This window comes from Heterodontus francisci, chromosome 17, assembly GCF_036365525.1.
Source record: "Heterodontus francisci isolate sHetFra1 chromosome 17, sHetFra1.hap1, whole genome shotgun sequence".
Classification (NCBI taxonomy): domain Eukaryota; kingdom Metazoa; phylum Chordata; class Chondrichthyes; order Heterodontiformes; family Heterodontidae; genus Heterodontus; species Heterodontus francisci.
Window position 1 is genome coordinate 64,710,070 of NC_090387.1, and position 27,818 is coordinate 64,737,887.

The window sequence follows — 27,818 nt, forward strand, 5'->3', positions numbered from 1 at the left end:
TTCCACTGCTCCTGATCTCTGTAACCTTTTCCAGTCCCACAACCCTCCAAGATATCTGCACTCATCTAATTCCGGCCTCTTGAGCATTCCTTCACTCCACCATTGGGGCCATGCGTTCAGTTGCCTAGGCCCTAAGCTCTGGAATTCCCTCCCTTCACCTCTCTGCCTCGCTTTTCTTTTAAGACACCCCTTAAAGCAAAGGTGACCAAGCTTTTGGACATCTCACTTAATATCTCCTTATGTGGCTTGGTGTCATATTTTGTTTCATAATGCTCCTGTAAAGTGCCTTGGAAAGTTTTATTACATTAAAGGCACTGTATAGGTTTTTTTTTTTTGCTCCATAATTTCAATGGAAATTAAAATTGGGCAACTTCAATAGGCAGCCAATCCACAGCACCAGTTTTCCGTCCTAGTGGCAGATCTATAGCTAGGCATCTGAAATGGGGAAGTTTTTCATTTCCCAGTGTAAATTCTTCTATCTTGATGACTGAAATAACTCACAAAAAAAACTTTAAATGCGTTATAGTAAAGGAAATATGATTTTCATTCTGTTTGTTCATGCTTGTCTTGGTGCGTTGCACTTGTATCCCATTATGCCGTTCTGCATAATCAAAGGAGGTGGGTTCACTCTTAAGTCTTTCCTTTTATTGGGAGGTGTAGAACAATGTCATGTGTTTCTGTGTAGGGTTAAAAACTGGACACCATTGAGGCATAGCATGAGTGACCTGCAGATGGGAGAAATAAAGACAATTTAGAAAGCAGAAGGATGAGAAATATTCATCTAACAGAAACTGTACTAGCTGTTTTCCTGCTTTGTGGAAGCAAGTGGCATATTGTTACACAACCTGCGTAATACACATTTCCATCCAGATGCTGGTGGGTAGAAATGTACTGCCTTCAATTGGTTACGAATTGATAGCTTTGCCCAAGATGAGTCACATGGCGATTTGTGTGGAACTATCACGAGTGGCAATAGGAGGTACTTTTCTGACATTGAGGCAGATTTGGAGATTTTCTTTGGTCAGGATCTTGTGGAGGCGGCGGGGACGCGATCCTCCATTGTTCCAGAGGTGAAGTTTCTGACTCTGGGATCTCTGTCCCTTTGAAGACGGGGATCCCGCTTCCAAGAGCTGCCAGCCAATCAGAGCAGTATTGGCACTGGGAGAATGGCCACTTGCCAGTGCTGCAGAGGCCTTGGACCCAGGCCCAGTGCTGGAACCCCAGACCTCGGGTAAGTGAGGCGAGGTCACTGGGGCCAATCCGGGAGGCCCAAGCGAGGGGTGGGTGTGAAGTCCAGGGGGAGGGGGTCCATGGAGGTAGAGGTGTTGCCTGCGGGGGTCAAAGAACAAAGAAAATTACAGCACAGGAACAGGCCCTTCGGCCCTCCAAGCCTGCGCCGATCCAGATCCTCTAGCTAAACATGTCGCCTATTTTCTAAGGGTCTGTATCTCTTTGCTTCCTGCCCATTCATGTATCTAGATACATCTTAAAAGACGCTATCGTGCCCGCGTCTACCACCTCCGCTGGCAACGCGTTCCAGGCACCCACCACCCTCTGCGTAAAGAACTTTCCACGCATATTCCCCCTAAACTTTTCCCCTCTCACTTTGAACTCGTGACCCCTAGTAATTGAATCCCCCACTCTGGGGGAGAAAGCTTCTTGCTATCCACCCGTCTATACCTCTCATGATTTTGTACACCTCAATCAGGTCCCCCCCTCAACCTCCGTCTTTCTAATGAAAATAATCCTAATCTACTCAACCTCTCTTCATAGCTAGCGCCCTCCATGCCAGGCAACATCCTGGTGAACCTCCTCTGCACCCTCTCCAAAGCATCTACATCCTTTTGGTAATGTGGCCAGAACTGCACGCAGTATTCCAAATGTGGCCGAACCAAAGTCTTATACAACTGTAACATGACCTGCCATCTCTTGTACTCAATACCCCGTCCGATGAAGGAAAGCATGCCGTATGCCTTCTTGACCTCTCTATTGACCTGTGTTGCCACCTTCAGGGAACAATGGACCTGAACACCCAAATCTCTCTGTACATCAATTTTCCCCAGGACTTTTCCATTTATTGTATTGGATTGGATCTTGAATTGGATCTTCCAAAATGCATCACTTCGCATTTGCCCGGATTGAACTCCATCTGCCATTTCTCTGCCCAACTCTCCAATCTATCTATATTCTGCTGTATTCTCTGACAGTCCCCTTCACTATCTGCTACTCCACCAATCTTAGTTTCGTCTGCAAACTTGCTAATCAGACCACCTATACTTTCCTCCAAATCATTTATGTATATCACAAACAACAGTGGTCCCAGTGACTTATTTACAAGGACACCCAGGTGTCTTTGTACATGTACACTTTCTAATCTCTTACCATTTAAGAAATACTCTGCACATCTGTTCCTCCTACCAAAGTGGGTAACCTCACATTTTTCCACATTTTATTCCATTTGCCACGTTCTTGCCTACTCACTAAGTCTGTCCAAATCCCCTTGAAGCCGCTTTGCATCTTCCTCACAACACACATTCCCACCTAGTTTTGTGTCATCCACAAAATTGGAAATACTCCATTTGGTCCCCACCTCCAAATCATTGATGTATATTGTGAACAGCTGGGGCCCAAACACTGATCCTTGCAGTACCCCATTAGTCTCACCCTGCCAATGCGAGAATGACCCGTTTATTCCTACTCTCTGCTTTCTGCCTGTTAACCAATCCTTAATTCATGCTAGTATATTACCTCCGATCCCACGTGCTTTAATTTTGCTAACCAACCTCCTGTGGGGGACTTTATCAAAAGCCTTCTGAAAATCCAAGTATACCATGTCCACTGACTCCCCTTAATCAATTTTGTTAGTAACATTCTCAAAAAACTCTAACAGGTTCGTCAAACATGATTTCCCATTCATAAATCCATGTTGACTATGCCCAATCAGATCATTATTATCCAAGTGTCCATTTGTCACATCCTTTAGAATAGATTCTAGTGGGTCCTCCATGGCCCACAAAGGAGGGAATACTAACCAAACCCCGCGGGAGTGCACCTCGCCTTACAAGGCGTCTGCCCCATGTAGTGGAGACATTGGGAAGAAGCCCTTAAGTGGCTGTTAATAAGCCACTTAAGGGCCTCAGTTCGCCACTAGGCGAGAAGGCCATAGTCGGCCTATCTCGCCTCTAGCAAAATCGCTTGGCAACGGGCCCAGTGCCTCCCTGCCATCAGTCGCAATTCTGTGGGCACCCTCCCCACCCGCCTCCAAGTCCGTCTCAGGGTGGCCCATAAAGTCGAGTCCTTTGTCTCTTTTAAATAACAGAATTTGAAAGGAGTGCATTTATAATGGAACAGAAACAAAAAATGCTAGAAATACACAGCCTCACAAAGGATTTTACTGGGAATCTTCCGCTTTTGTTTCTCTTTATAAGAAAGAAAGACTTGCATTTATGAAGCACCTTTCATTACCTCGGGCTGTTCCACAATACTTTACAGTCAAAGAAGTACTACCTGAAGTGTAGTCACTGTTGTACTGTAGGAAATGCAGCTAATTTGCACACAGCAAGCTCCCACAAATAGCTAGGTGATGATGACAAGATAATCTGTTTTAGTAATGTTGATTGAGGGAAAAATATTGTCCAGGGCACTGGGGATAACTCTCCTGCTCTTCTTCAAAATGGGATTTTTTTTTACATCCACCTAAGAGGGCAGATAGGGCCTCGTTTTAAAGACGACACCAGCAACATTGCAGCATTCCCTCAGTACTGTATTGGAACGTCAGCCTAGATTTTTGTGCTCAAGTCCCTGGAGTGGCATTCAAACCCACAACCATTCGACTCGGGTGAGAGTGCTACCGACAGCCACAGCTGACACTATATTATAGATTCTGATTGTCCTGTGGATTTTAAGCATTTTCTGTTTCTGTTTCAAATTTTCAGCCTTTGCATTTCTATTTTTGTAGTGGAGCCTGTTTTCCAAAGTTACCAGTTAGAAAATTGAGTGAAAGCAGTTATTACCATTGGAAGTACTGACTTATGGTGCCTGTATACTTTGATTTGACTGATGCCTTATTTGCAGCTTTGCAACTAATTTTCTTTATTTGAAGATACCAATTCTCCTGCGAGATACAATTTTTTTGAAAGCATTAATTCATGTTAGTAATGTGCAGTATGGGAATTGTGACCTCACCATGATCATTATATTCGGCCAAGTTACGTTTATATTCATCTATAATCCTGGTTTACAAATAATGCTGTCGGTGATTTAGGTTTTATATGAAGAAAGTAAGTATGGAACAAAAATCTATTTGGCCCATTGGACCCTCTCCTAACACACCAGCTACAGCTTCACACTATTGTGGGCTGATTTATTTCATCTCCTGAGGGAGCTGAGTTGCTACAGATGACGTTTGGCAAAGACAACAATCTTGTGATTTTTTCCCCCCCCCCTTATTGTAAGTTGAGGAAAAATTCCATATCATTCTAAAATTCCAGACTACGTTCAACCCTGACCATTTGCACATCACATACTTTTCAAGAGTGCAAGGATTTTGAAAGCAGTATTCCTTAGAGAGGTTTTGCACTGTGAAAGTATTCCACAACCATTTTGGTAGCACATTGGATCTGCGTAACTTCAGGTATTACAGTGCAAAACCTATATGGATCAGAGCATGGTAAAAGAATTAAAAAACCCTCATAACAGTTCATAACTAACTAAAATGCCTATCCAGCCCACATGTTCTGAACCTAAACAGCATGTGCCATATTTCCTTGGATCATGATTAATTCCCAGTCTCCTAATCTAGATGCCCTCAGGTGGCCAGCCTGCTTTTTTTGTGCCTGTTATGCAGCCTATTTCTTTGCTGAGTTAGCTGCTGCAGCGTTCTGCCGGAAGAGGTTTCCGGGATAAAGACCCCATGGGATAAGACTGAGGTGGAGGATTTAAAAACAGGATATTTGTAATGTACCAAGTTTTAAAATATTTTTCCAATATATCATTTTAAGACCAATTGAAAGACCAGATGAAAACTGAGGACTCTGTATGGGTTACCTTAACTGCAGATTGAAAGTTTATGATCTGATTGGCCACTAATGAAATACATTGTGTAGCATGCCAAGTGCAAAATAAAGTACTGTATAGGGACAATGTGCTTTTCAAATAAGTGTTATGCATAGCATTTTGTGATTGAAGAGCTGCTTATAATTGTAAGGATTAATGGATAATTGTTAGTCAAATTAATGAGTGATATCCGATAGTTTGCAGGAATCAATTCTGACTCAAGTGCAGAGAATCGTGAAAGGAGAAGTTGGCCTAGCAATGAAGGAACAACACGCTGCTGTTGCTTCCAGTATTATGCAGGCCATGCGATCAGCTGCTGGGACCCCAATTCCAACAACTCACATGGATTTCCAGTCGCAGCAGGCCCACATCTTGCAGCTGTTGCAACAGGGACAACTTAACCAAGCCTTTCAACAGGTATGCATGTATACAAGGTTAAATAAAGGCCAATAATATGAGATTTCAAGAGAAGTAATTGAGGTACTGAATAGCTCATGCTTGTTTCATGAAATATTTTACATTCATTGCTCATAAATGCTAATAGCTAAATTTATCACTGGTTTAATCTCTACACACTGACACCTCTAGCACACTGTAGATTTTCATGCCACATGGTCAGGTGCCCTTGCTTATTCTATATGATCTCATTTTGAGTTACACTTCTTTCTATCAGCAGCAGTCTTGATTGTGTACTGAATGCATTTCTCTGAACCATTTCGTTGGTTTAATAAGACGTCAGAGTAATTTTTGTAATGTTTATTGTTGCAGAAGTTCTATAAATGTTTTGTAAAGTTTCACATTTGTTAAAAAGTATTGATGGTCAAGTACCATAATTTTGATTGAGCTGAATTTTCTCCTCTTTGATATTGATGGGCTGTGTTTCTGGAATCATCTTTGGTTCTGATGGATGCTGCACAATTTGAGGATTTACATCAATTGTCATGTATCCTTCCCAGTGACTGCAGTTTATGATGCCTTACATGTCTGTCTCCTGAAGTTATGCAGTATCGAGGTGTGAAACCTGCAGGCTCAGTAAAGGACTGAGTCCAGACTAATTTACTGGAGTTCCAGAAATGAATAATCCAATGCAGTCCTTCATTTCCATTTCCTGTTAGAAGTTTCAGGTCAGAAAGATTGAATGCAATTTTTTTTTTACCATTTGCTACATAAGTTAACTTGCAGGTTTTCACAGAGCATTACCATCTGATCTAACAGTTTACAACAAACCTATTGATATTTCTACATCAAAATTGAGTTAACCCAACTTTGATGTCGTGCGTACGTTGATATTTTTGTGGATGAGTGTAGTTGATTTTCCAGATACAGAACGTTCCCCTCTGCTTTTTTAAGTGGCTTAGAAAAGACATCTTAAAAAGGATTGTATCTAGTGACTTCCTGTATTTGCTTGAGCTGAATTTAAAGACTGAACTGAACTACAACTTTCTGAAATGAACAGTCATTTGCCAATTATCAGAACATGTGGAGCTTGTTGTCTTACTCCTCTCTACAGTGATCCTGTAATGTTACTGCTCCAGTACTTCATTTTAAATGTGAGCGTATGAACAGTAGTTTATTTAGTTCCACACAAAACTGGAGGAGGAATATTGACCTCCATGAATTTGTGGTTATCCAAAACTCTGCTGCCTGTGTCCTACCTTGTACCAAGTCCTGTTCACCCATCACCCCTGTGTTTGCTGGCCTACATTGGCTCCCAGTTACGCAAAATTTCCATCCATGTTTTCAGATCCCTTCATGGCCTCACCCCATCCCTATCTCTACACCCCTCTGAGATATCTGCGCTACTCCTATTCTAGCTTCTTAAGCATTCCTAATTTTAATTATTGCACCATTGGCAGCTGTGCCTTTAGCTGCCAAGGTTCATAGCTCTGGAATTCTCTCCCTAAACCTCTCCGCCTCCCCACCTCTCTCCTCTTCAGACACTCCTGAAAACCTATCAAGTTTTTGGTCACCACATATCTCCAAATTTTGTTAATGCTCCTGTGACGCTCGGACAATTTATTACATTAAAGGCGCTAGATAAGTACAAGTTATTGATTGTGTTAGGTCTTGCAGTTGGATTTGTTGTACTGGTACTATGAAGGCCCATGTTTCCATGACTTAAAGCTGGCATTTACAAAGTATTTACAGCATGGAAACAGGCTATTCAGCCTAACAGGTCCATGCTGGTGTTTATGGTCCACATAAGCCTCTTCATCTAGCCACCAATATATCCTTTCTCCTTCATGTTACGACCTGGTGAGAAAGGTGTCTAGAAGTCCCTCTTAGCCTTCATCTGGTCTTACCGTAACAGGGTTTAATTTTAAAGTGTTTTTAGCTCCCCCTTGGTGAATCCTTGTTCACTGCTTTCTAATTATAAGGCAAAGAAACCAGCACAAACAGGCTTTCTTGGGTTTAAAGAAGAAAAGTTGAAATTTATTAAACTTGACCTTAAACTCTAATTTGGTTGATGCCTACGGAGACATGATGTGCCCATGCTAGCATGCATAAGCGATACATGCATGCAAGTAGAGACAGAAAAGAGCAGAAGAAAAATAAAGTGGAAAAGTTTGAGGCAATATCTGAAGAGTTTTTGTTACGGTTCTTCGAGCTCACTGTAGAGTCCTTGATTGTAGGTAGATGTTGCTTTTCGTTGGGGGCCCAGTATTCTTCTTAAACCTTGTTTGCTATAGGAGACTTTTCTCTCTTGGGGTTCATGTATCTTTAGTGGATTCAGAGGCTTGTGAGAAAGAGATGGGAGCAGACAGGAGAGATCTTCTCAGTCCAGGAGCAAAATGTCTTTGAGTTCAAACTGTTTGTACAATTCAGAAAACTCCAGGTTACCAAGCAGGTTAGTCATGTGTCTAACTCGTCTGACCACGTCTTGGATTGTATCACCTTAGCAGTCTCTGGAATGCTCCTCTTACACACAATACCTGGTGATCAAGGTCCATTGTGGGTTAAATCTGTCAGGGAATGGTCCTTTGTCCTTCCAATCACTGTCTGTTAATATGCAAATACCTTTTCCAGCCATGGTTGATCTGTTTAACATGTCCTTTCTTCGCTCCAGTAACAGTTTAAAATCAGTGTTCATGACAAAATTATTGTGCCTCATTCTTGGCAGGTGGGAGCCTAGCATGACGATGTGCTTATCCAACTTCCCTATAAATACATCTATGCTATTTATCTCAACTACTTGTGTTTGCACGTACTACATTCTAACCACTCTCTGAGTGAAGAAGTTTCTCCTGAATTCCCTGTTGGATTTTTAAGTGACTGTCCAGCTCTTTTCTCACCCACAAGCGGAAACATCTTGGAAACTTACTTCCTCCTACAAACATTACAGAATTGAGATGTTTTGGATATTTTTCTCCTACCAAATATTTTGCTGCCAAGTAGCTCATTTGGAGTTGTGATGCAAATTCACATGGTTACTAATTGCCCAAAAGTAATAGAAAGTCCATATGGTAAATTCCACTTAAACTGCTTTCCTGCAAAACTGTTAAAAAGAATTTTATTACTGTGCAGCTGCCTTCTGGTGGAAGGTTCATGAAGGCTAAATTACAGTGCCTGTAAATTGAGTGCATATTACAAATATTGTTCAACAGTAACTGGCAATCCTTTTCAGTTAGTAAACAAGATATTTTATATGAAGTGAGCATTCACTTAGGATTTAAATACTGCCCTTTTGAAGCAGTTTAGTATTATTACCAACTTGATGTCATGAAGTCGTTACAGCACAGAACATTTCATTCGGCCCATCAAGTCCATGCCAGTTCTCTGTAGAGTAATCCAGCGAGTCCCATTCCTCTGCTCTATCCCTGTAGCCCTGCATTTTTATTTCCCTCAAGTGCCTATCCAATTTTCTTATAAAATCACAGATCATTTCTGCTTCCACCATCTTCATAGGCAGCGAGTTCCAGGTCATTACCACTTGCTGCGTTTAAAAAAAAACTCTTCCTCACATCCCCTCCCTTTATCTCTTGCCCAAAACTTTAAATCTGTGTCCCCTCGCCCTTGTACCCTCGGCTGATCGGAGCAGTTTTTCTTTGTCTACCTTATCTAATCTTGTATGCCTCTATCTTGCCTTGGCCTCATTTGTGCCAAGGAGAACAACCCCAACTTCTCATACCTAACCTTGTAGCTAAATTCTCTCATCCCTGGAACTATTCTGGTAAATCTACTTTGTCCCCTCTCAAGGATCTTCACATCCTTACTAAAGTGTGGTGACCAGACTGGATGCAGTACTGTAGTTGTGGCCTAACCAGAGCTTTATGAAGGTTCAGTATAACTTCCCTGCTTTTATACTCATTACCTCTATTTATGAAGCCCAAGATCCCATATGCTTTGCTGATTACTCTCTCAATATATTTTCCACCTTCAAAGATCTCTGCACATAAACCCCCAGGTTCTCTGTCCCTGTGCACTTTTTAGAACTGTGCAGTTAAGTATATATTGCGTCTCCCTCTCCCTTCTGCTAAAATGCATCACCTCACACTTCTCTATTAAATTCCGTCTACCCCTTGTGTGATCCTATCTGTGTCTGTTGCAGTCCTCACTGCCATACCTCCAAGTTTGATATCAGCAAATTTTGAAATTTTACTCTGTATTTTAATATTCAAGACATTCATATTCAGAAAAGGCAGCGGTCCTAACACTGACCCTTGGAGATCACCACTGTCTACCATTCTCCTGTTTGAAAAACAACTATTTACCATGACACGCTGTTTCCTGGGCATTTTTTCATCCAAGCTGACACTCATCCAGCTTTTTATGTCGTACTTTGTCAAATGCTTTATTAAAATCTGTATGGACGGCATCTTCTGAATTCCCTTCGTCAACCTTCTCTGTTACTTCATCAAAATATTCAATTAGATTAGTCAAACAGGATATGTCCTTTAAAAATCCATGCTGGCTATTCATAATTATCTCAAATCTCTCCAAGTGCTTGTTGATTTTTTTTTTCTTTGATTATTGTTTCTAAAACTTTACCCACCACTGATGACCAGCCTGTTGTTGCTCGGAATGTCCTTGCACCCTTTCTTGAACAAGGGTGTCACATTTGCCACTTTACAATCTTCTGGCACCGCCCCCATATCATAGGGAAGATTGGAAGATTATGACAAGCCCTTCTGCTATCTACACGCCCACTTCCCTTGGCATCCCAACCAGACCACTTATCCACTCTTAAGCATAGCCAGCCTTTCCAGTACATCTTGCCCATCAATTTTCACTCCATCTATTACTACTACTGTCTCCACTTCCACCGATATTTTGTCAGCATTCTCTTCGTTACTAAATACTGATACAAGTGCTTATTAAATATTCTAGCATTGCCTTGCACCTCAAAGCATATATAACCACCTCTGTTCCTAATAGGTCCCACCCCGCCTCTTACTATCCGCTTATTATTTACACGTCGGTTGAACATTTTTTCATTTATTTATTTTTTATTTTTTTATTTAGAGAGATACAGCACTGAAACAGGCCCTTCGGCCCACCGAGTCATTGCCGACCATCAACCACCCATTTATACTAATCCTACCCTAATCCCATATTCCTACCACATCCCCACCTTCCCTATATTCCCCTACCAGCTACCTATACTAGGGGCAATTTATAATGGCCAATTTACCTATCAACCTGCAAGTCTTTGGCTGTGGGAGGAAACCGGAGCATCCGGCGAAAACCCACGCGGTCACAGGGAGAACTTGCAAACTCCGCACAGGCAGTACCCAGAATTAAACGCGGGTTGCTGGAGCTGTGAGGCTGCAGTGCTCGCCACTGTGCCGCCCATTTTTGGGTTCCCTTTTATGTTAACTGCCATTCTATTCTCATTCCCTTCTCAACTTATTGTATTTGATCTGGTTCTCACTTGAAGCATTCACCCGACATGTATTATACACCCCCTTTTTTGTTTAATCATATTCTCTATCTCCCTTGTCATCCAAGGAGCCCTGGCTGTGGCTCCCCTGCCTTTTGCCCTTGTTGAAATGTACCTAACCTGTACCTGAAACATCTGTTCCTTAAAGATCACCCATTGTTCTGTTACAGTTTTTCCCATCGAACTTTAGTTCCATTGTACTCTGGCTAGATCCCTTCTCAAGCGATTGAAGTTGACTCTCTTCCAAATATGCTGGGAGATGTTGGCGCGGTGGTTAGGTCACTGGACTAGTAATTCACAGGCCCAGGGTAATGGCCTGGAAAGACAGGTTCAAATCCCACCATGGCAACTGGTGGAATCCAAATTTAGTTAATTAATAAATTCATTAATTCAAATAAAAATTTGGAATTGAAAGCTAGTCTCTGTAATGGTGCCATGAAAGTATCATTAATTATGACCAGCCCTTCCGCTATCACACGCCCAATCATGTGATTCCAGACCCACAACAATGTGGTTGATTTTTGACTGCCCTCTGAAATGACCTAGCGAGCCACTCGGGACAGTTAGGGATGGGCAAAAAATGCTAGCCTTTCCAGTGAAGCCCTCATCCCCTGAAAGAATAAAAAAAATTAGTTCTATTTTAAATTGTTCCTTGCTCTTCTCCATTACTAATCTAAACCTTATGATATGATGATCACTCTTAACCAAGTGTTCTCTCCACAGACACTTGGTCCACTTGGCTCATCTTATTCCCCAGCACCAGATCCAGCAATGCCTCTTTCCTGGTTGAACTGAACATACTGGTCAAGGATGTTCTCCAGAACACATTTCAGAAATTCTTCACCCTCATTTCCCTTACTCTAACATTATCCTAATGTGTTGCATTTTACTGATCGAGACATTAAAGCTGCATGTAGTTAAGATGGTGTAGAGTGGAAAATTAGCACGGTGTTATAAACAACCCTTACTTTCTTGAGTAAATAATTGGAAGTCATTTTTATTAAATTAGTAGAGCAACATTGGGATGCTGATTTGTGGAAAGTGCAAAATTGAGAACAGCCAGATTGATTTGGGAGCTAAGATATTCTGTATTCCATTGATCTACCTATCTTCAGTTCTCCATACAAAACGCATATTGCCATCTATGATTCTTGTGTGTAGAATCACTTCTGATTTGGCCTGTTCCGTGTGTCAAAATTGTCACAATTTCACTCAAGGTACAGTATTCTGTGAAAGTGTGCTCTACCTTATGCAAGCACAATTGGCCATATAATTAGGGCAGGAACACTGACAAATGTGAAATGTATAAAATTCCAGTGTGAAGGAATCCGGCCATAGTGAGGGGTTACACGGTTGATTTATTTTCCTTTGCATGAGGGATGAATTTTTTTTTAAAAGGGCTCATCTTCCTAAAAGATTTTTTTTTTTAAAGTTCATTTCTATAAGACAAAATAGACATGCCTCTGTATTAAAAAGCTTGCCTCATCTTACAATCATAAAGGCAGCTTCTGATGAGAGGGACTCACTCCAAACTCACCACATAGTAAAACATTGATAACAGAATTGTACAAACTGTCACAAAAGCTACCACAGTGTAAAAGTTTTATGCTGATTGCCCTAAACGACAGTCAGCTGAATTTTTGACAAAGCTAACCAAACTCAAAAACTGAATTATAATCTTGAAACGCAGTGAGAAGACTAATGAAAAAATTGACCATTACGAAGCTCGCAGCTTGGCTTTCGAAGAAATCAAAGCGGTTCGGACTTTGCCTAGAAATGAATAGTTATACAACCTTATTTGGGAAATAAAGGGGGGGATGACCTTACTTGCAGTTGAGGTAACACCCCCATACTAAAGAAATTAGTTGTGCAACTTGAAAAACAGTATAAACATGGGAAGCACACATTGGATTTTTAGATTTGTTGAACTTGCTCCAACGTCTATCATGGTAAATGTACGACAATTAGAGTGAGATGATGACAATTCTCCCTTCAGCTGGGACAGAGGTATCTCGCTAACTCTGTAGTCTTCTACTTGGGGATTGAAGATAAATGTTACTTTAATAATTATATATCCTACTTACATATTTTACTCTAACAATATTTGGACATAAAAACTGTATTCTCTACTAGAAATAAAATTGTATTTTCTTTCTTTTCCTAGACTATTATCATTTCAATTGACTGTCAGCACCTGTGAATTGCATGTTCGGTTCTTTAAAAAACTTTTATATAATGTTGAAATTATATTGACTCTCATAGTCTTCTGTATCACTACCTTGTGCACCCGTCTCCGTACACTCATGGTAGGGAGGTATATTACTGAGGAGAGATTCCCAGACCCTCATAAAACCTGGGTTATTATAATCTGACTGAAACTTGTTACGGCTATCTAGAGGACGGTAATATTCTCAGCTGGTTCCTTTCCAAGAGGGAGAGTTAGATCAGTTCTTCAACCCCATTCAAGTGTCTTTAGAATCTGTCTTTCTCAACCTTAAGTTGAGAGTGATCATCTGAGAAGTGCGCCCGATCCGAATGGCCCCAAAAAGGGCGAGGAATATATTCCACCACACCAGTTCAGGGAAAGGGTTAATTGCTTTATGGACTCTCCTAATGTTCTCAATACATTCTGTGAAAGTAGCAACCACAGAACACAATTTAATACATTTATCAATCCCTGTAGAACTGAATTTTTCTTTCAACTTTGAAATGTCAAATTATTTTTGATGTATCCCTTCTTAAAAATATTTACTGAAAATAGCTGTTGGATTTTGTAAAATAGGTTTGAGAGACAAAAAGGACCCAGGTTCTTGGAATACTAACTTTTTTCCCAAAAAGTATCCCACCTGTTGTCTTCAGATGATTTGCAGTGATATTGATACTGTTCTGGTATGAGGAATTGGACCTCATTGACATTTAACCCTTTGCATAAATCAGTTTCCTTTGCACCTTTCGAAATATGGATGTGTTTTTGAACATCTACGAAAAACACAGTTCATTTTTTTCATGGTCCCTTGCATTTCCTCCTTTTCTTGACTGGGCTGCCATCCAGTGCCATGGTAAATGGACATTCTCATGTTTGTGTTGAGATAGTGCGAGTTGACAGGCTTTATGACTGTGTGGAGCATCATAGCTGAACACGACTCTAAAAGCTCCCTATTATGAAGTGTATTTTAAATGTTTTACAGAATCACAGGTCATTTGGTTTGCAGAAATAAAGCAAAATTGTCCAGTTATTTTGTGCACTGATTATTGAATAACTGCCATAAATTGTAACAAAGAATTGGTTTGAGCAACAAAACTTTGCTAATGCACTTTAGCAATAAATTCAACTATTAGCTGGCTTCATTAATTCTTTTGTATCCATCAGGCTTTGACTGCAGCAGACCTCAACCTGGTACTTTACGTCTGTGAAACTGTGGATTCTCAGCTGGTCTTCGGTCAGCATCCTTGTCCCCTAAGCCAGCCAGTTTTGCTTTCACTTATTCAACAGCTCTCCACTGATCTCAATTCGCGCACAGAACTAAAACTCAGGTAAGATGCAACAAAAAGACAATTAGTAGAAATGGAAAGAAGAACCATACATGCTGGAAATCTGAAATACTCAAAAGCAATAGGGAATTCACAGCCTGTTGATCACCTGGAAAAGAAAGAAAAGTTAATATTTCATATACAGGTACGGTAGCATAGTGATTGTTATTGGACTTTTTTTTTATTCATTTGTGGCATGTGGGTGTCACTGGCTATGCCAGCATTTATTACCCATCCCTAATTGCCCTTGAGAAGGTGGTGGTGAGCTGCCTTCTTGAACCGCTGCAGTTCATGTGAGGTAGGTACACCCACAGTGCTGTTAGGAAGGGAGTTCCAGGATTTTGACCAAGCGACAGTGAAGGAATGGCGATATAGTTCCAAGTCAGGATGGTGTGTGACTTGGAAAGGAACTTGCAGGTGGTGATGTTCCCATGCATCTGCTGCTCTTGTCCTTCAAGGTGGTAGAGGTCGCGGGTTTGGAAGGTGCTGTCTAAGGAGCCTTGGTGCGTTGCTGCAGTGCATCTTGTAGATGGTACACACTGCTGCCACTGTGCGTCGGTGCTGGAGTGAGTGAATGTTTGTAGATGGTGTGCCAATCAAGCGGGCTGCTTTGTCCTGGATGGTGTCGAGCTTCTTGAGTGTTGTTGGAGCTGCACCCATCCAGGCAAGTGCAGAGTATTCCACCACACTCCTGACTTGTGCCTTGTAGATGGTGGACAGGCTTTTGGAAGTCAGGAGGTGAGTTACTCGCCGCAGGATTCCTAGCCTGTGACCTGCTCTTGTAGCCGCGGTATTTATATGGCTACTCCAGTTCAGTTTCTGGTCAATGGTAGCCCCTAAGATGTTGATAGTGGGGGAATCAGCGATGGTAATGCTGTTGAATGTCAAGGGGAGATGGTTAGATTCTCTCTTGTTGGAGATGGTCATTGCCTGGCATTTGTGTGGTGCGAATGTTACTTGCCACTTATGGCCCCAAGCCTGGATATTGCCCAGGTCTTGCTGCATTTCTACACGGACTGCTTCAGTATTTGAGGAGTCGCGAATGGTGCTGAACATTGTGCAATCATTAGCGAACATCCCCACTTCTGACCTTATGATTGAAGGAAGGTCATTGATGAAGCAGCTGAAGATGGTTGGGCCTAGGACACTACCCTGAAGAACTCCTGCAGTAATGTCATGGAGCTCAGATGATTGACCTCCAACAACCACAGCCATCTTCCTTTGCGCTAGGTATGACTCCAACCAGCAGAGAGTTTTCCCTCTGATCACCATTGACTCCAGTTTTGCTAGGGCTCCTTGATGCCCTACTCGGTCAAATGCTGCCTTGATGTCAAGGGCAGTCACTCTCACCTCACCTCTGGAGTTCAGCTCTTTTGTCCATGTTTGAACCAAGGCTGTAATGAGGTCAGGAGCTGAGTGGCCCTGGCAGAACCCAAACTGAGCATCACTGAGCAGGTTATTGCTAAGCAACTGCTGCTTGATGGCACTGTTGATGACGCCTTCCATCACTTTACCGATGATTGAGAGTAGACTGATGGGGCGGTAATTGGCCGGGTTGGACTTGTCCTGCTTTTTGTGTACAGGACATACCTGGGCAATTTTCCACATTGTAGCTATACTGGAACAGCTTGTCTAGGGGTGCGGCAGGTTCTGGAGCACAGGTCTTCTGTGCTATTGCCGGAATATTGTCAGGACCCATAGCCTTTGCAGTATCCAGTGCCTCCATTCGTTTCTTGATATCACGCGGTGTGAATTGAATCGGCTGAAGTCCGGCATTTGTAATGCTGGGGACTTCAGGAGGGGGCTGAGATGGTTCATCAACTCGGCACTTCTGGCTGAAGATTGTTGCAAATGCTTCAGCCTTATCTTTCGCACTGATATGCTGGGCTCCCCCATCATTGAGGATGGGGATATTTGTGGAACCACCTCCTCCAGTTAGTTTAATTATCCACCACCATTCACGACTGGATGTGGCAGGACTACAGAGCTTAGATCTGATCTGTTGGTTATGGGATCACTTAGCTCTGTCTATTGCATGCTGCTTATGCAGTTTGGCATGCAAGTAGTCCTGTGTTGTAGCTTCACCAGGTTGACACCTCATTTTGAGGTATGTCTGGTGCTGCTCCTGGCATGTCCTCTGGCACTCTTCATTGAACCAGGGTTGGTCTCCTGGCTTGATGGTAATGGTAGAGTGGGGGATTTGCCATGCGGTTACAGATTGTGGTTGAGTACAATTCTGCTGCTGCTGATGGCCCACAGTGCTTCATGGATGCCCAGTTTTGCATTGCTAGATCTGTTCGAAATCTATCCCATTTAGCACGGTGATAGTGCCAGACAACACGATGGATGGTATCCTCAATGTGAAGGCGGGACTTCGTCTCCACTAAGACTGTGCGGTGGTCACTCCTACCAATACTGTCATGGACAGAAGCATCTGCGGCAGGCAGATTGGTCAGAACGAGGTCAAGTATGTTTTTCCCTCGTGTTGGTTCCCCCACTACCTTCCTCAGACCCAGTCTAGCAGCCATGTCCTTTAGTACTCGGCCAGTTCGGTCAGTAGTGGTGCTACCAAGCCACTCTTGGTGATGGACAATGTAGTCCCCCACCCAGAGTACATTTTGTGCCCTTGCCACCCTCAGTGCTTCCTCCAAGTGCTGTTCAACATGGAGGAGTGCTGATTCATCAGCTGAGGGAGGGCGGTAGGTGGTAATCAGTAGGAGGTTACCTTGCCCATGTTTGACCTGATGCCATGAGACTTCATGGGGTCTGGAGTCGATGTTGAGGACTCCCAGGGCAACTCCCTCCCTACTGACGACCACTGTCTCTCCACCTCTTCTGGGTCTGTCCTGCCGGTGGGACAGAACATACCCAGGGATAGTGATTGCAGTGTTTGGGACATTGTCATTAAGGTATGATTCCGTGAGTATGACTGTGTCAGGCTGTTGCTTGACTAGTCTGTGGGACAGCTCTCCCAACTTTGGCACAAGCCCCCAGATGTTAGTAAGGAGGACTTTGCAGGGTCGAAAGGGCTGGGTTTGCCGTTGTCGTTTCCGGTGCCGAGGTCGATGCCGGGTGGTCCGTCCGGTTTCATTCCTTTTTATTGGCTTCGTATCGGTTAGGTACAACTGAGTGGCTTGCTAGGCCATTTCAGAGGGCAGGTAAGAGTTAACCACATTGCTGTGGGCCTGGAGTCACATGTAGGCCAGACCAGGTAAGGACAGCAGATTTCCTTTTCTAAAGGACATTAATCAATCAGATGGGTTTTTACAACAATCGACAATGGTTTCATGGCCATCATTAGACTAGCTTTTAATTCCAGATTTTTTTATTAAGTAGTATCAAATTCCACCTTCTGCTGTGGTGGGATTTGAACCCATGTCTCCAAATCAATACCCTGGGTCTCTGGTTACTAGTCCAGTGATAATACCACTATGCCACCGCCTCCCCCATAAGGACTAAGGATCCAGAGGCCTTCTCTAATGATCCAGAGACATTCAAATGCCACCATAGCAACTGTGGAATTTAAATTCAATTAAATAAATAAAATCTGGAATAAAAAGTTAGTATCAGTAATTGTGACCATGAAACTACTGGATTGGCGTAAAAACCCATCTGGTTCACTAAGGTCCTTTAAGGGAGGAAATCTGCTTTCCTCACCCGCTCTGCCATATGTGACTAGATGCACAGCAATGTGATTGACTTTGAACTGCCCTCTGAAATGAGCGAGCAAGCCATTTTTCAGTTGTATTCAAGAAGGCAGTTCACCACCATATCAAGGACAATCAGGGATGGATAATAAATGCTGGCCTTACGGGCAATGACTGCATCCTGTGAACAAATAAAAAAAAGTGGAATCCTTCATCAGAGCTGTGTGCGTCAATCAAAGGCACAGTCTATTGTGGTACCCCACTTCAGGGCTTGAGTACACAATCTACACTGACACTCAAATGAAGTGCTGCAATGTCAAAGGTGCCATCTTTCGGATAAGACATTCAACTAAGGCATGTCCCTCTGTTCAGGTGGACTTAAAAATTCCTAGGGCACTACTTGAAGAAGAGCAAAGAGCTCTAGTCCTGCCCAGCATCTTCCTTCACTCAACACTAAAAACAGATTATCTAGTTATCCATTCATTCACTGTTTATGGAACTTTGCCATGTTTTCCTACACAAGTAACTCCACTTAAAACAGTAGATTCATTGGCTGTGTAGCACTTTTTGAAGATGTGAAAGGCAATAGATAAATACAAGTTCTTTCTATCTTTCTCTCAATTGCTGATTGTTGTGCAGTTTTTCCAGCATTTCCTGTTGATGAATATTATGAAAATATATAATCGTGTTTCTGTGTTGTGTTAACTGTACAGTAACCAACCTCTACCTTCATTTCAGTTACCTGGAGGATGCAGTCATGAATCTAGATCACACAGACCCAGTTGCTAGGGATCACATGGGCTCTGTATTGAATCAAGTCAAACAGAAACTGTACCAGTTCAACCAAGCAGAACCCCTCAGTAATGTGAGCAAAAGAGCGCGGAGACTTATGATGATGCTTCAAGGACTGGTGGTGAATCCACTGAGTTAAACCGTACTCTATGGCCCATGGTACTTCCATGATCTATAAGGATTGTGTTATAATTATAAAATTCACATAGCTGTGTTACTACTTAATTTTTTTTAAATCAATCTTTAGGGCTTGAGTGTCCCTCATCTGTGGTAAAAAAAAAAAAATTACATTTGGAGCCACATGTTTGAGCAGTAACCTGATATATAAGCTGCTTCACATATGTTCTTTTTCAATTTCTAATCTGGTTAGCCCATTTTGTATGAGTACTTACTTGTATGTTGCTCAGGTTAAAAGTAACCCATGGATATAAAAAAAAAAATTATCTCTTTCCACCGCCGCCCCCCATGGCTATGTTTGTGGAGTAGCTGAGGTTAAATAACCAACACAGAATGTAACAAATTGAGATCTGCATGCTAGCATAAATGAATCAAACATACGTAGACTCAATTGAAGAACGGGCTCATGTTCTCCCTGTCTCTACTGAATTCCTTGAGGTACTAAATAGCTTCTCACTTGGAAGTTCTGACCTCAGAGCTATAGAGCTGAGTACAACTGTTGGAAATTGAATGAGCATCCAAAAATTCATTTTCAGAATATTTCATATTAGTGCTGGACTGTTACTTCTGGAAATTTCACCAGAGCATAGTTCGTTTCCATCATGTTAGTTTGAAAAAAAGAAAAGAAATCAAAGCCGGAAAGTTTGTTTATTGCATAATGTTTTTCAGCATTTACGATTTTGTTGTAATTTTACATTTTGCTTCCTTTTTATCTTTAATATGGAAACTCCCTGTTTTGGATAATGTTTCAAAAATGTTCAATAAAGACTTTGGAAATTATCTGGATTGGTTTATCCTTAAATCATTAGCACTGATTTACACTTATTTTTAACATTGTTTTCAGATTTGTTTTTTTACCAATCCAATTGTCAGGGTAAACTACTGTCTTGTATATGATACTTTTGTAACTACTTTTGTGTTTTTATGATGGTTCAAAACTTTGGGAAAACTGTTCTGTAGTCACAATTTTAGAATTGTAATGTTTAAAATAAATGCAATATTTCAAACAAAACTTGTGGATATAAAATATGGTAGAAATTGTACAAGGGTGGTGTGAAAATGGGCATAATGGTTATTGAAGCTGTCAGTTCAAAGATATTGCTTAGGTTGGTTTGGCCATTTGCACAGTGTTGTATTACCTTCAAACCCTTTATATGTCCTGTAATAGTCAATTGTACATTTTCAGCTCTCAAGAGTATAAATAACCTAACTATAATGCAATTTTCAATTTCTAACCTGAACCTTTCAGATCGATGGATAATACACTCTGAAGTCACAGCTGCCGAATAAAGTATTATTTTTCTGCCTTCGGTTGCTGCAGTATGAGTTAAATCGATAATACTTTCTGGCAGTTAAACTTACACAGCTGTGAAGATGGTTAACCTGCTGCAAGTTTCATTGGATTGATTATTGCCAAATAATCTGGTATTAATTCCCCCACTCTCTCCATAACTTGTGTGTTGTAGCTAAATTGCAGAATTATTGTAATTTGCTGAGATTAGGGAGTTAGTCTAAAAGGAAGCCCACTGAACCCTATATTCAGGATATAGACATTTTCTGTCCCAAATTGGATATGTCAGTTCCATATCTTTGTGAAATTTCAGGAGATAAAAACCATTACAGCAGGAAACCCCTATATACCAAATAGGAAATATTAATTTCATCAGTTGGAACCTTGCATTAGACTTTTGCTGGCACTTCTTACAAGTAACTATTTTAAAAGTAAACTGACAGCCAAGATGGTCACTACAATTTACATTTGAAACACCAAAAGATCACACTGGAGATGACTAGTCTCAGTCAACCTAACCAGAACAATGGGGTGCTCTCCTTTTCTGCCTTCAGCAGCCCTGAGAGAGGCAAACCCACAACTGTGCACGTGGCCCAGCAAGGACCTCAGGAATATAACTTAAGCTGAGGACTTGAGACTTAAAACTGTATTTAAATTCCATTTATTCCGAACTTTACTCCAACCACCAAATCTCTTTTCCCTCTGTAATGTGTTTGTATGTGTGCGTGACTCTTGTGTGAACGTGTGTGTGAATGTGTAGCGTATTTTTAGTAATTTTAACTGGGATAGTGTGTTAAGAGTAATAAACTTGCATCTTTCTTCTTTAAACTCCAGAAAAACTGTCTGGTTCTTTTGCAAATACATTAGAGGAACAGGAGCAAGCACTCATGGAGGTGGTAAGTTCAACCACTGTGTTGAAAAAGGACAAACCCTGTTGCAGTCAAACCAGAGAAAGGGTGAAAGGGAAGCCTGAAACCCCTTCCTCACCTGGTCGTAACAAACTGAGCTACAAACAAAAATTATTCAATAATATAAACATAAACTGGCATCAAGCCCAACACCAGCATCACAGAGGGTGATACAAATAATACAGTGGGCTCCAACTGAACTTCAGCATTCGTTTTGTATCTAAATGACGCTAAAGGTAAAGACTTTTAATTTTTACAAAACCTAGATGAGGGATTTAGCTCAGTATAAGACACTACCAAAGTTGAAAAGAGTAGGAAAGATGTGGTGAAATAGTGGATATGTAATTCAAAGCTTGGGATTTAAAAGCCTGCAGACTGTAGAAGGATAAGATATGGTGAGTCTTTGCTAAACAACAATACAATGTGATTTAGTTACTTCTAGGAAGATAATGCAGAAATGATCAAAAAGAGGCCAAGAGCTGTCCGGGGAGATTTTCTCCAGCATTTCATATCTCTCATTTACATATGTTGCTGGTGTGATCAAAAGAAATGATAGCGTGGATGCCATTTGGGAACAAATGCCAGATGGTGTTCTGTAGCAGATTGGCCTGTACAAGGAATGCTGGAGTACAGCTGCTTGCTCCAAACACACTTCACCCCGATATTAGTTTTTATGTCTGACTGGTGATCCTGTATGAACTCAATGCTCATACATTTGGGGAGTATCTGAGTTTTTCTGCTTTTGTGTATCTAATGGAATATGTTAAAAGGACTGCCACAATTTACAATAGAAATTGAGTTTGTGCTTACAAGTGCTTTAAGGCCCAGGTTATTTTGAGCAAATCTGCACATAAAATGGGAGTAGAATAAGTAATTAAATGCTGCAGTGTGACAGTGGCATCAAGCATCTGGCATGCAGTTAAGTTTTTATAGTTCATCTGACCATATTTTCTCAATGGGACCTCTTTAAATGACTATTGGTGCATGTGCTTCAAAGTCCTATTGAGTCTTAGCTAATGAATCACAGCAGTATTTCTGTCTATTTTGCAAACCGAGTGAAATTCAATCAGAAGGGATTACCCATCTTTTATTCTGCACCATAGTGTGTTTGAAACTGGTTTGGGTGCTAAGAAACATTTAGCAACAAAAAAAGTGCAGCAATATGCAGTGTTGTCTTTTCATGTATGTGAAAATGGAATGAAACTCCTCTCCACCCAAACCCATTCTAAGTGTTTCCAGGTATTTAGTATTTACAATGACGGCCTCATATTGATTTATGTTTATGAATGGGGTAAGAGACTGTTTTAATCATGCTGCCAGAATTATAGCAACATCTGCGTTCAGGTACTAGCTCTATAGTGGGTAAAGTGAAATAGACTTGTATAGAACCAAAGGCAGAAGTAAATGGGTTGATCATGCAAATAGTGAAGGAATATTTCCACTGACTGGTGAGTCAATAACAAGGAGGCATACATTTAGGATTTGTACTGGACACATAGAGATGGTTAGAAGTTGTTTTTCATGGCAAGGGTTGTTAGAATACGAAATGCATTAGCAGAGGTGGAAGCCAAGTCAATAATTGTCTTTGAGGGAATTACTTGAAAAATATATTAGAGTATAAGGAATGAGATTGGGGTAGATAGCTCCAGTGTGAAGCCAGCATAGGCACGAGGAGCTGAATGGCCTCATGTGCTACAATTTCTATGATGAATGGATGGTTGTGGGTGGCTTTTGTTGAATTACAAAGCAGTAAAATCCAGTTGAATGGTTCGGGTGACGTGGTAAACTAATGGAACAGAAGCTTGAGTGGTTTATTTTCATCTGAAGTTGTTAATTGGATTACTCTCCAGTATTGTTCATAATTAGTGGATATATGATGTCTAATGGTTTGTAGCAGTTAGTTTATCTGAGGTGGCTGCCTTCATTAAAGTGACAGTCAAGATGCTGTGCTTCCCATGATAAATTAAGTGAATTTTGTTTATAACGACACAACTCATTTGTTTAAAGGAAGTATTACCTGAATTATTCTTTAATGAAGATTGCACAACACTTAGTTACTTATTGTTGCATAGCAATTAGAATCATAGAATGATACAGTGCACAAGGCGGCCATCCAGCTTATGCTGGCTCTTTGAAAGAAATTAGTCTCTTCACCCCCCCCCCCCCCCCCCCCCCACCCCCAGTCTTTCCCCATAGCTCTGTAACTCTTTTCCATATATGTATTTATCCAATTTCGATTTGAAAATGACTATTGAATCTGCTTCCATCACCTTTTCAGGCTGTGCCTTCCAGATCACAACTCACTGTGTAAAACATTTTTTCCACATGTATGCTCTGGTTCTTTTGCCAATCACCTTAAGTCTGTGTCCTCTGGTTACCAACCCTTATGCCACTAAAAACAGTTTCTCCTTATTTACTCTATCAAAAACGTTCATGATTTTGAACATCTCTATCAAATCTCCTGTTAACATGCACTTCTCTAAGGAGAACAATCCCAGCATTTCTGATCTCCATCTAACCGAAGTCCTTCATCTAGTACATCTCTTCTGCACCCTCTCTATGGCCTTGACATCCTTCCTAACATGCAGTGCCCAGAACTGAACACACTACTCAGGTCTAACCAGTGTTTTATAAAGGTTTTGCATAACTTCCTTGCATTTATACTTTATGCCTCTCAATAAAGCTAAGGATCCCATATGCTTTCTTAACTTGTCCTGCCACCTTCAAAGAGTTGTGTACTTACATCCACTGGTGTCTCTGTTCCTGCACCTACTTTAAAATTATACCATTTAATTCATATTGCCTTTCTCCATCCTTCCTACCAATGTATCACTTAACACTTCTCTACATCAAATTTCATCTGCCATGTCTTCCCATTTCATCGGTTTGTCCTCCTGAAATCTGTTACTATCCTCCTCATTGTTTACATTTGAGTTTTGTGTCTTCTGCAAACTTTGAAATTATGCACTGTATACCCAACTCTAGCTCTATATATTGAAAAGAGCACTCATCCTAATACAGATTACTAGGGAACACTATGGTATACCTCCCTCCCGTCTGAAAGACAACCATTTACCGCTACTCCCTGCTTTCTGTCCTTTGGCCAGTTTTGACTCCACAATGCCACTGTCCCTTTTAATCCCATTTTGCTTGCAAGTCTATTGTGTGGTACTTTGTCAAACAGTTTTTGGAAGTCCATGTACAGAACATCAACCCCCTCCGGTTACTTAATTAATTGGAACAGAAATGTTTCAAACGCCCATAGTAAAAATCCAGCCACCACTCACCAAATTTCTTCTGGTGTGGAATTAACACAATATTGAACATTCTGCAGATTGGTTACACCTGTACAGAAAAGACAAGTAGACCTGTCATTGGAGCTGAGTTCTAGACTCAATTTTTTTCATATACTGACAAACCTACTGTGTAGTACCAAAGATTTTTGTCCTAATGCTAAGTTCCCAAACTTTTTTTTGGCTGATTTTTTTCCCCACCCCACCCCCTGTCCCCAAACACAGATTTATGTCCCAAGTGCCCCCTTCTCCCCCCCCCCCCCCCCCAACCTCCCCAGGAAACAGTATTTTTTCATCGCCGAGTAAATAAAATCCTCTTGTTCTAACAACATATTGCCCAAGACAGAAAGCTGTGTAAATAGTGAGTAGGATTTGCTTGGTTGCTAGTGGATTTTGATCTCTGTTCTCAGATAGGTGAGGTTGACAGAGGGGCACTGAATATATGTGGCAGGCACGCAGTCAATAAAGTGAGAGAAAAGTGCAGACGGGAAGGATCTTCCCTTATCCCTATATTTACTTGTATTCTTACCCTTGTGTCAGCCATGTCTCAGCGGTGGTCAGAGTTATACAGCACAGAAACAGGCCCTTCGGCCCATCGTGTCTGTGCCAGCCATCCAGCACCCAACTATTGTAATACCATATTCCTGCACTTGGCCCGTAGCCGTGTATGCTACGGCATTTCAAGTGCTCATCTAAATCCTTCTTAAATGTTGAGGGTTCCTGCTCCACCACCTCTTCAGGTAGTGCGTTCCTGATTCCAAGCACCCTCTGGGTGAAAAATGTTTTCCTCAAATCCCCTGCCCCTTACCCTAAATCTATGCCCCCTGGTTCTTGACCCCTCCGCTAAGGGAAAAAGTTTCTTCCTATCTAACCTATCAATGCCCCTCATAATCTTGTACACCTCAATCATATCCCCCCTCAGCCTTCTCTGCTCCAAGGAAAACAATCCTAGCCTTTTCAGTCTCCCGTCATAGCTGAAATGCTCCAGCCCAGCCAACATCCTGCTGAATCTCCTCTGCACCCTCTCCAGTGCAATCACATCCTTCCTATAGTGTGATCAGAACTGTACATAGTACACCAGCTTTTTATATAGCTCCATCATAACCTCCCTGCCCTTATATTCTGTGCCTCGGTTAATAAAGGCAAGTATCCCATATGCCTTTCTAACCACCTTATCTACCTGTGCTGCTGCCTTCAGTGATCTATGGACACTGGCCTCTAAGTCACAAGATTCTAGGTTCAAGTCCCACTCCAGGACTTGAGCACAAAAAGCAAAGCTGATGCTCCGGCTTGAGGGAGTGCTGCACTGTTGGCGATGCTTTCTTTCGGATGAGACTTTAAAACCTAGTCCACTCCTCCTCTCAGGTAGACGTAAAAGATCTTATTGGCACAGTGGTTAGCACTGCAGCCTCACAGCTCCAGCGACCCGGGTTCAATTCTGGGTACTGCCTGTGTGGAGTTTGCAAGTTCTCCCTGTGTCTGCGTGGGTTTTCTCCGGGTGCTCCGGTTTCCTCCCACATGCCAAAGACTTGCAGGTTGATGGGTAAATTGGCTGTTATAAATTGCCCCTAGTATAGGTAGGTGGTAGGGAAATATAGGGACAGGTGGGGATGTGGTAGGAATATGGAATTAGTGTAGGATTAGTATAAAATGGGTGGTTAATGGTCGGCACAGACTCGGTGGGCCGAAGGGCCTGTTTCAGTGCTGTATCTCTTTAAAAAAAAAGAGCAGGGGGGGTTATCCCCATGTCCTGGACAGTATTAACGTTACAAAAATGAAACAAGTTATTTGGTCATCGCATTGCTGTTTGTGGGAGCTTGCTGTGCGCACGTTGGCTACTGTATTTCCTACAACAGTGACTACACTTCAAAGGTGCTTCATTGGCTGTAAACGCTTTGGGACGTCTGGTGGTCGTGAAAGGTGCTATATAAATGCAAGACTTTCTTGGTACAGTGGTATTCAACATTGCTTTTTTGGTGTTGAAAGTTTTGCAAAATACTACTTCTGCTTTAATGTCAAAGGTGACCCATCATGTGAGCAAGCAATAAGGAAACATGGTATCAAAAAAAATTAACTGATCAAGTGCTTCAGGATTTTACTGCAACAGAGTTAAATGTTTACCCTGGCTCACTGCACAGACTCGGTGAATGGCTTCCGAACAACAGAAGCAGTTGTAAACCTTGAAATGTATAAATAAAATGTAAAATCAACCACATGTAAACGGCTTTTGAGAGCGAATTCTTGATCAAATGAGTGCTTGAATTTCACCTTGGCTTGGGAGTCTGTCGGCAAGTGGTGGGCAGGACAGCACCAGCTGAGCTCCCAGTCCTCACTCTACCTTCTCCAGGAGGATCAGCTGCTTGGCCATCGCCATGGTGGTTCCGGCCGATCTCTGTGACGCTAAAACTGGAATGATCGCCCCCTCGTACTCTTAGACCAGCTCATGCATCGCCCAAGTTTAGATCCAGGTGTTTATTGGTGAAACGAAGTACAAAGCAATGTTTTAAAATAATAAAACAATAGATTAATTATCGACATTAAAGAAATGTAAGAATGCTGCTGCCAGGCATTGCCGCCGTGGATTGACGATAACTGTTAATGGGAAACAAACAGCACAACCAGCCGGGTTCAGAGCCGCTCTGTCTGTGCTCACCCAGGAAGTCCCTCCGCCAACTCGGCAAACATCCTCGGCCAAAGCATTGCCACAAAATTGTAAATTCACTCCTGAGCTAAACCGTGACCCAGGCGAGTCGCATTAAATCCCTCAACAGGGCAGATTTCACAATGTTAGCCTGAAATCATTCGGAAATGAAATTTTAATCCGCCAGCCAGAGTGATATTACGTGAAAGGTCCCTTCCCTGGAGAGCTCAGTCCGAGCCTGCTGTTGGGAGGCGTGGTTCTAGGCTGATCCCTCCTTCCATTCCCAGCTCCTCGCAGCTTTCAGTGGCTTTTTTTTTATTTAACGTGGCATTTGGCTTCCAGCAAGTTAGCTCCAAAAAGATAAATCGGCTGCTGCTCCTACAATGCGTTCCCGCCTTGGATCGGTGTATTTTTTGCTGTCAGTAGTTCTTCAGCTGGGTAAGTCAAGGAGACGGACGCAGTTCACGTTGATGGTGTAATTATGTGAAATAAGTTACCAAATCCTCACTGGAACTTTTCAGGTCACCGGTGGGAAAAGTATTAAGAATTGAAATGAACCGACTTTTTGTTGAAGAGTATTGTTAAAGGATAGAAAGGTAAGT

The 27,818-nt window shown here is 41.8% G+C and overlaps 2 protein-coding genes and 1 long non-coding RNA gene across 3 annotated transcripts in view; 2 read left to right on the forward strand and 1 right to left on the reverse strand.

Annotated features, from left to right (window-relative positions):
* Positions 1-20,073, forward strand: part of edc4 (enhancer of mRNA decapping 4) — a 113,410-nt gene extending 93,337 nt beyond the window's left edge. The window contains exons 27-29 of the mRNA XM_068049542.1: positions 5,253-5,472; positions 14,307-14,470; positions 18,853-20,073. Coding sequence (XP_067905643.1) covers positions 5,253-5,472; positions 14,307-14,470; positions 18,853-19,045 — 577 coding nt within the window. The 3' untranslated portion in view covers positions 19,046-20,073. The remainder of the gene's footprint in view (positions 1-5,252; positions 5,473-14,306; positions 14,471-18,852) is intronic.
* LOC137378980 (uncharacterized) lies at positions 629-27,644 on the reverse strand. Its single transcript, XR_010976719.1, has 3 exons — positions 26,844-27,644; positions 24,570-24,627; positions 629-725 (listed from the first exon to the last, which is right to left on the reverse strand). It is a non-coding gene; the product is annotated as an uncharacterized lncRNA (long non-coding RNA).
* nrn1la (neuritin 1-like a) overlaps positions 27,547-27,818 on the forward strand; it is a 54,301-nt gene continuing 54,029 nt past the window's right edge. The window contains exon 1 of the mRNA XM_068049543.1: positions 27,547-27,654. Within this exon, the coding sequence (XP_067905644.1) occupies positions 27,600-27,654 (55 nt within the window). The 5' untranslated portion in view covers positions 27,547-27,599. The remainder of the gene's footprint in view (positions 27,655-27,818) is intronic.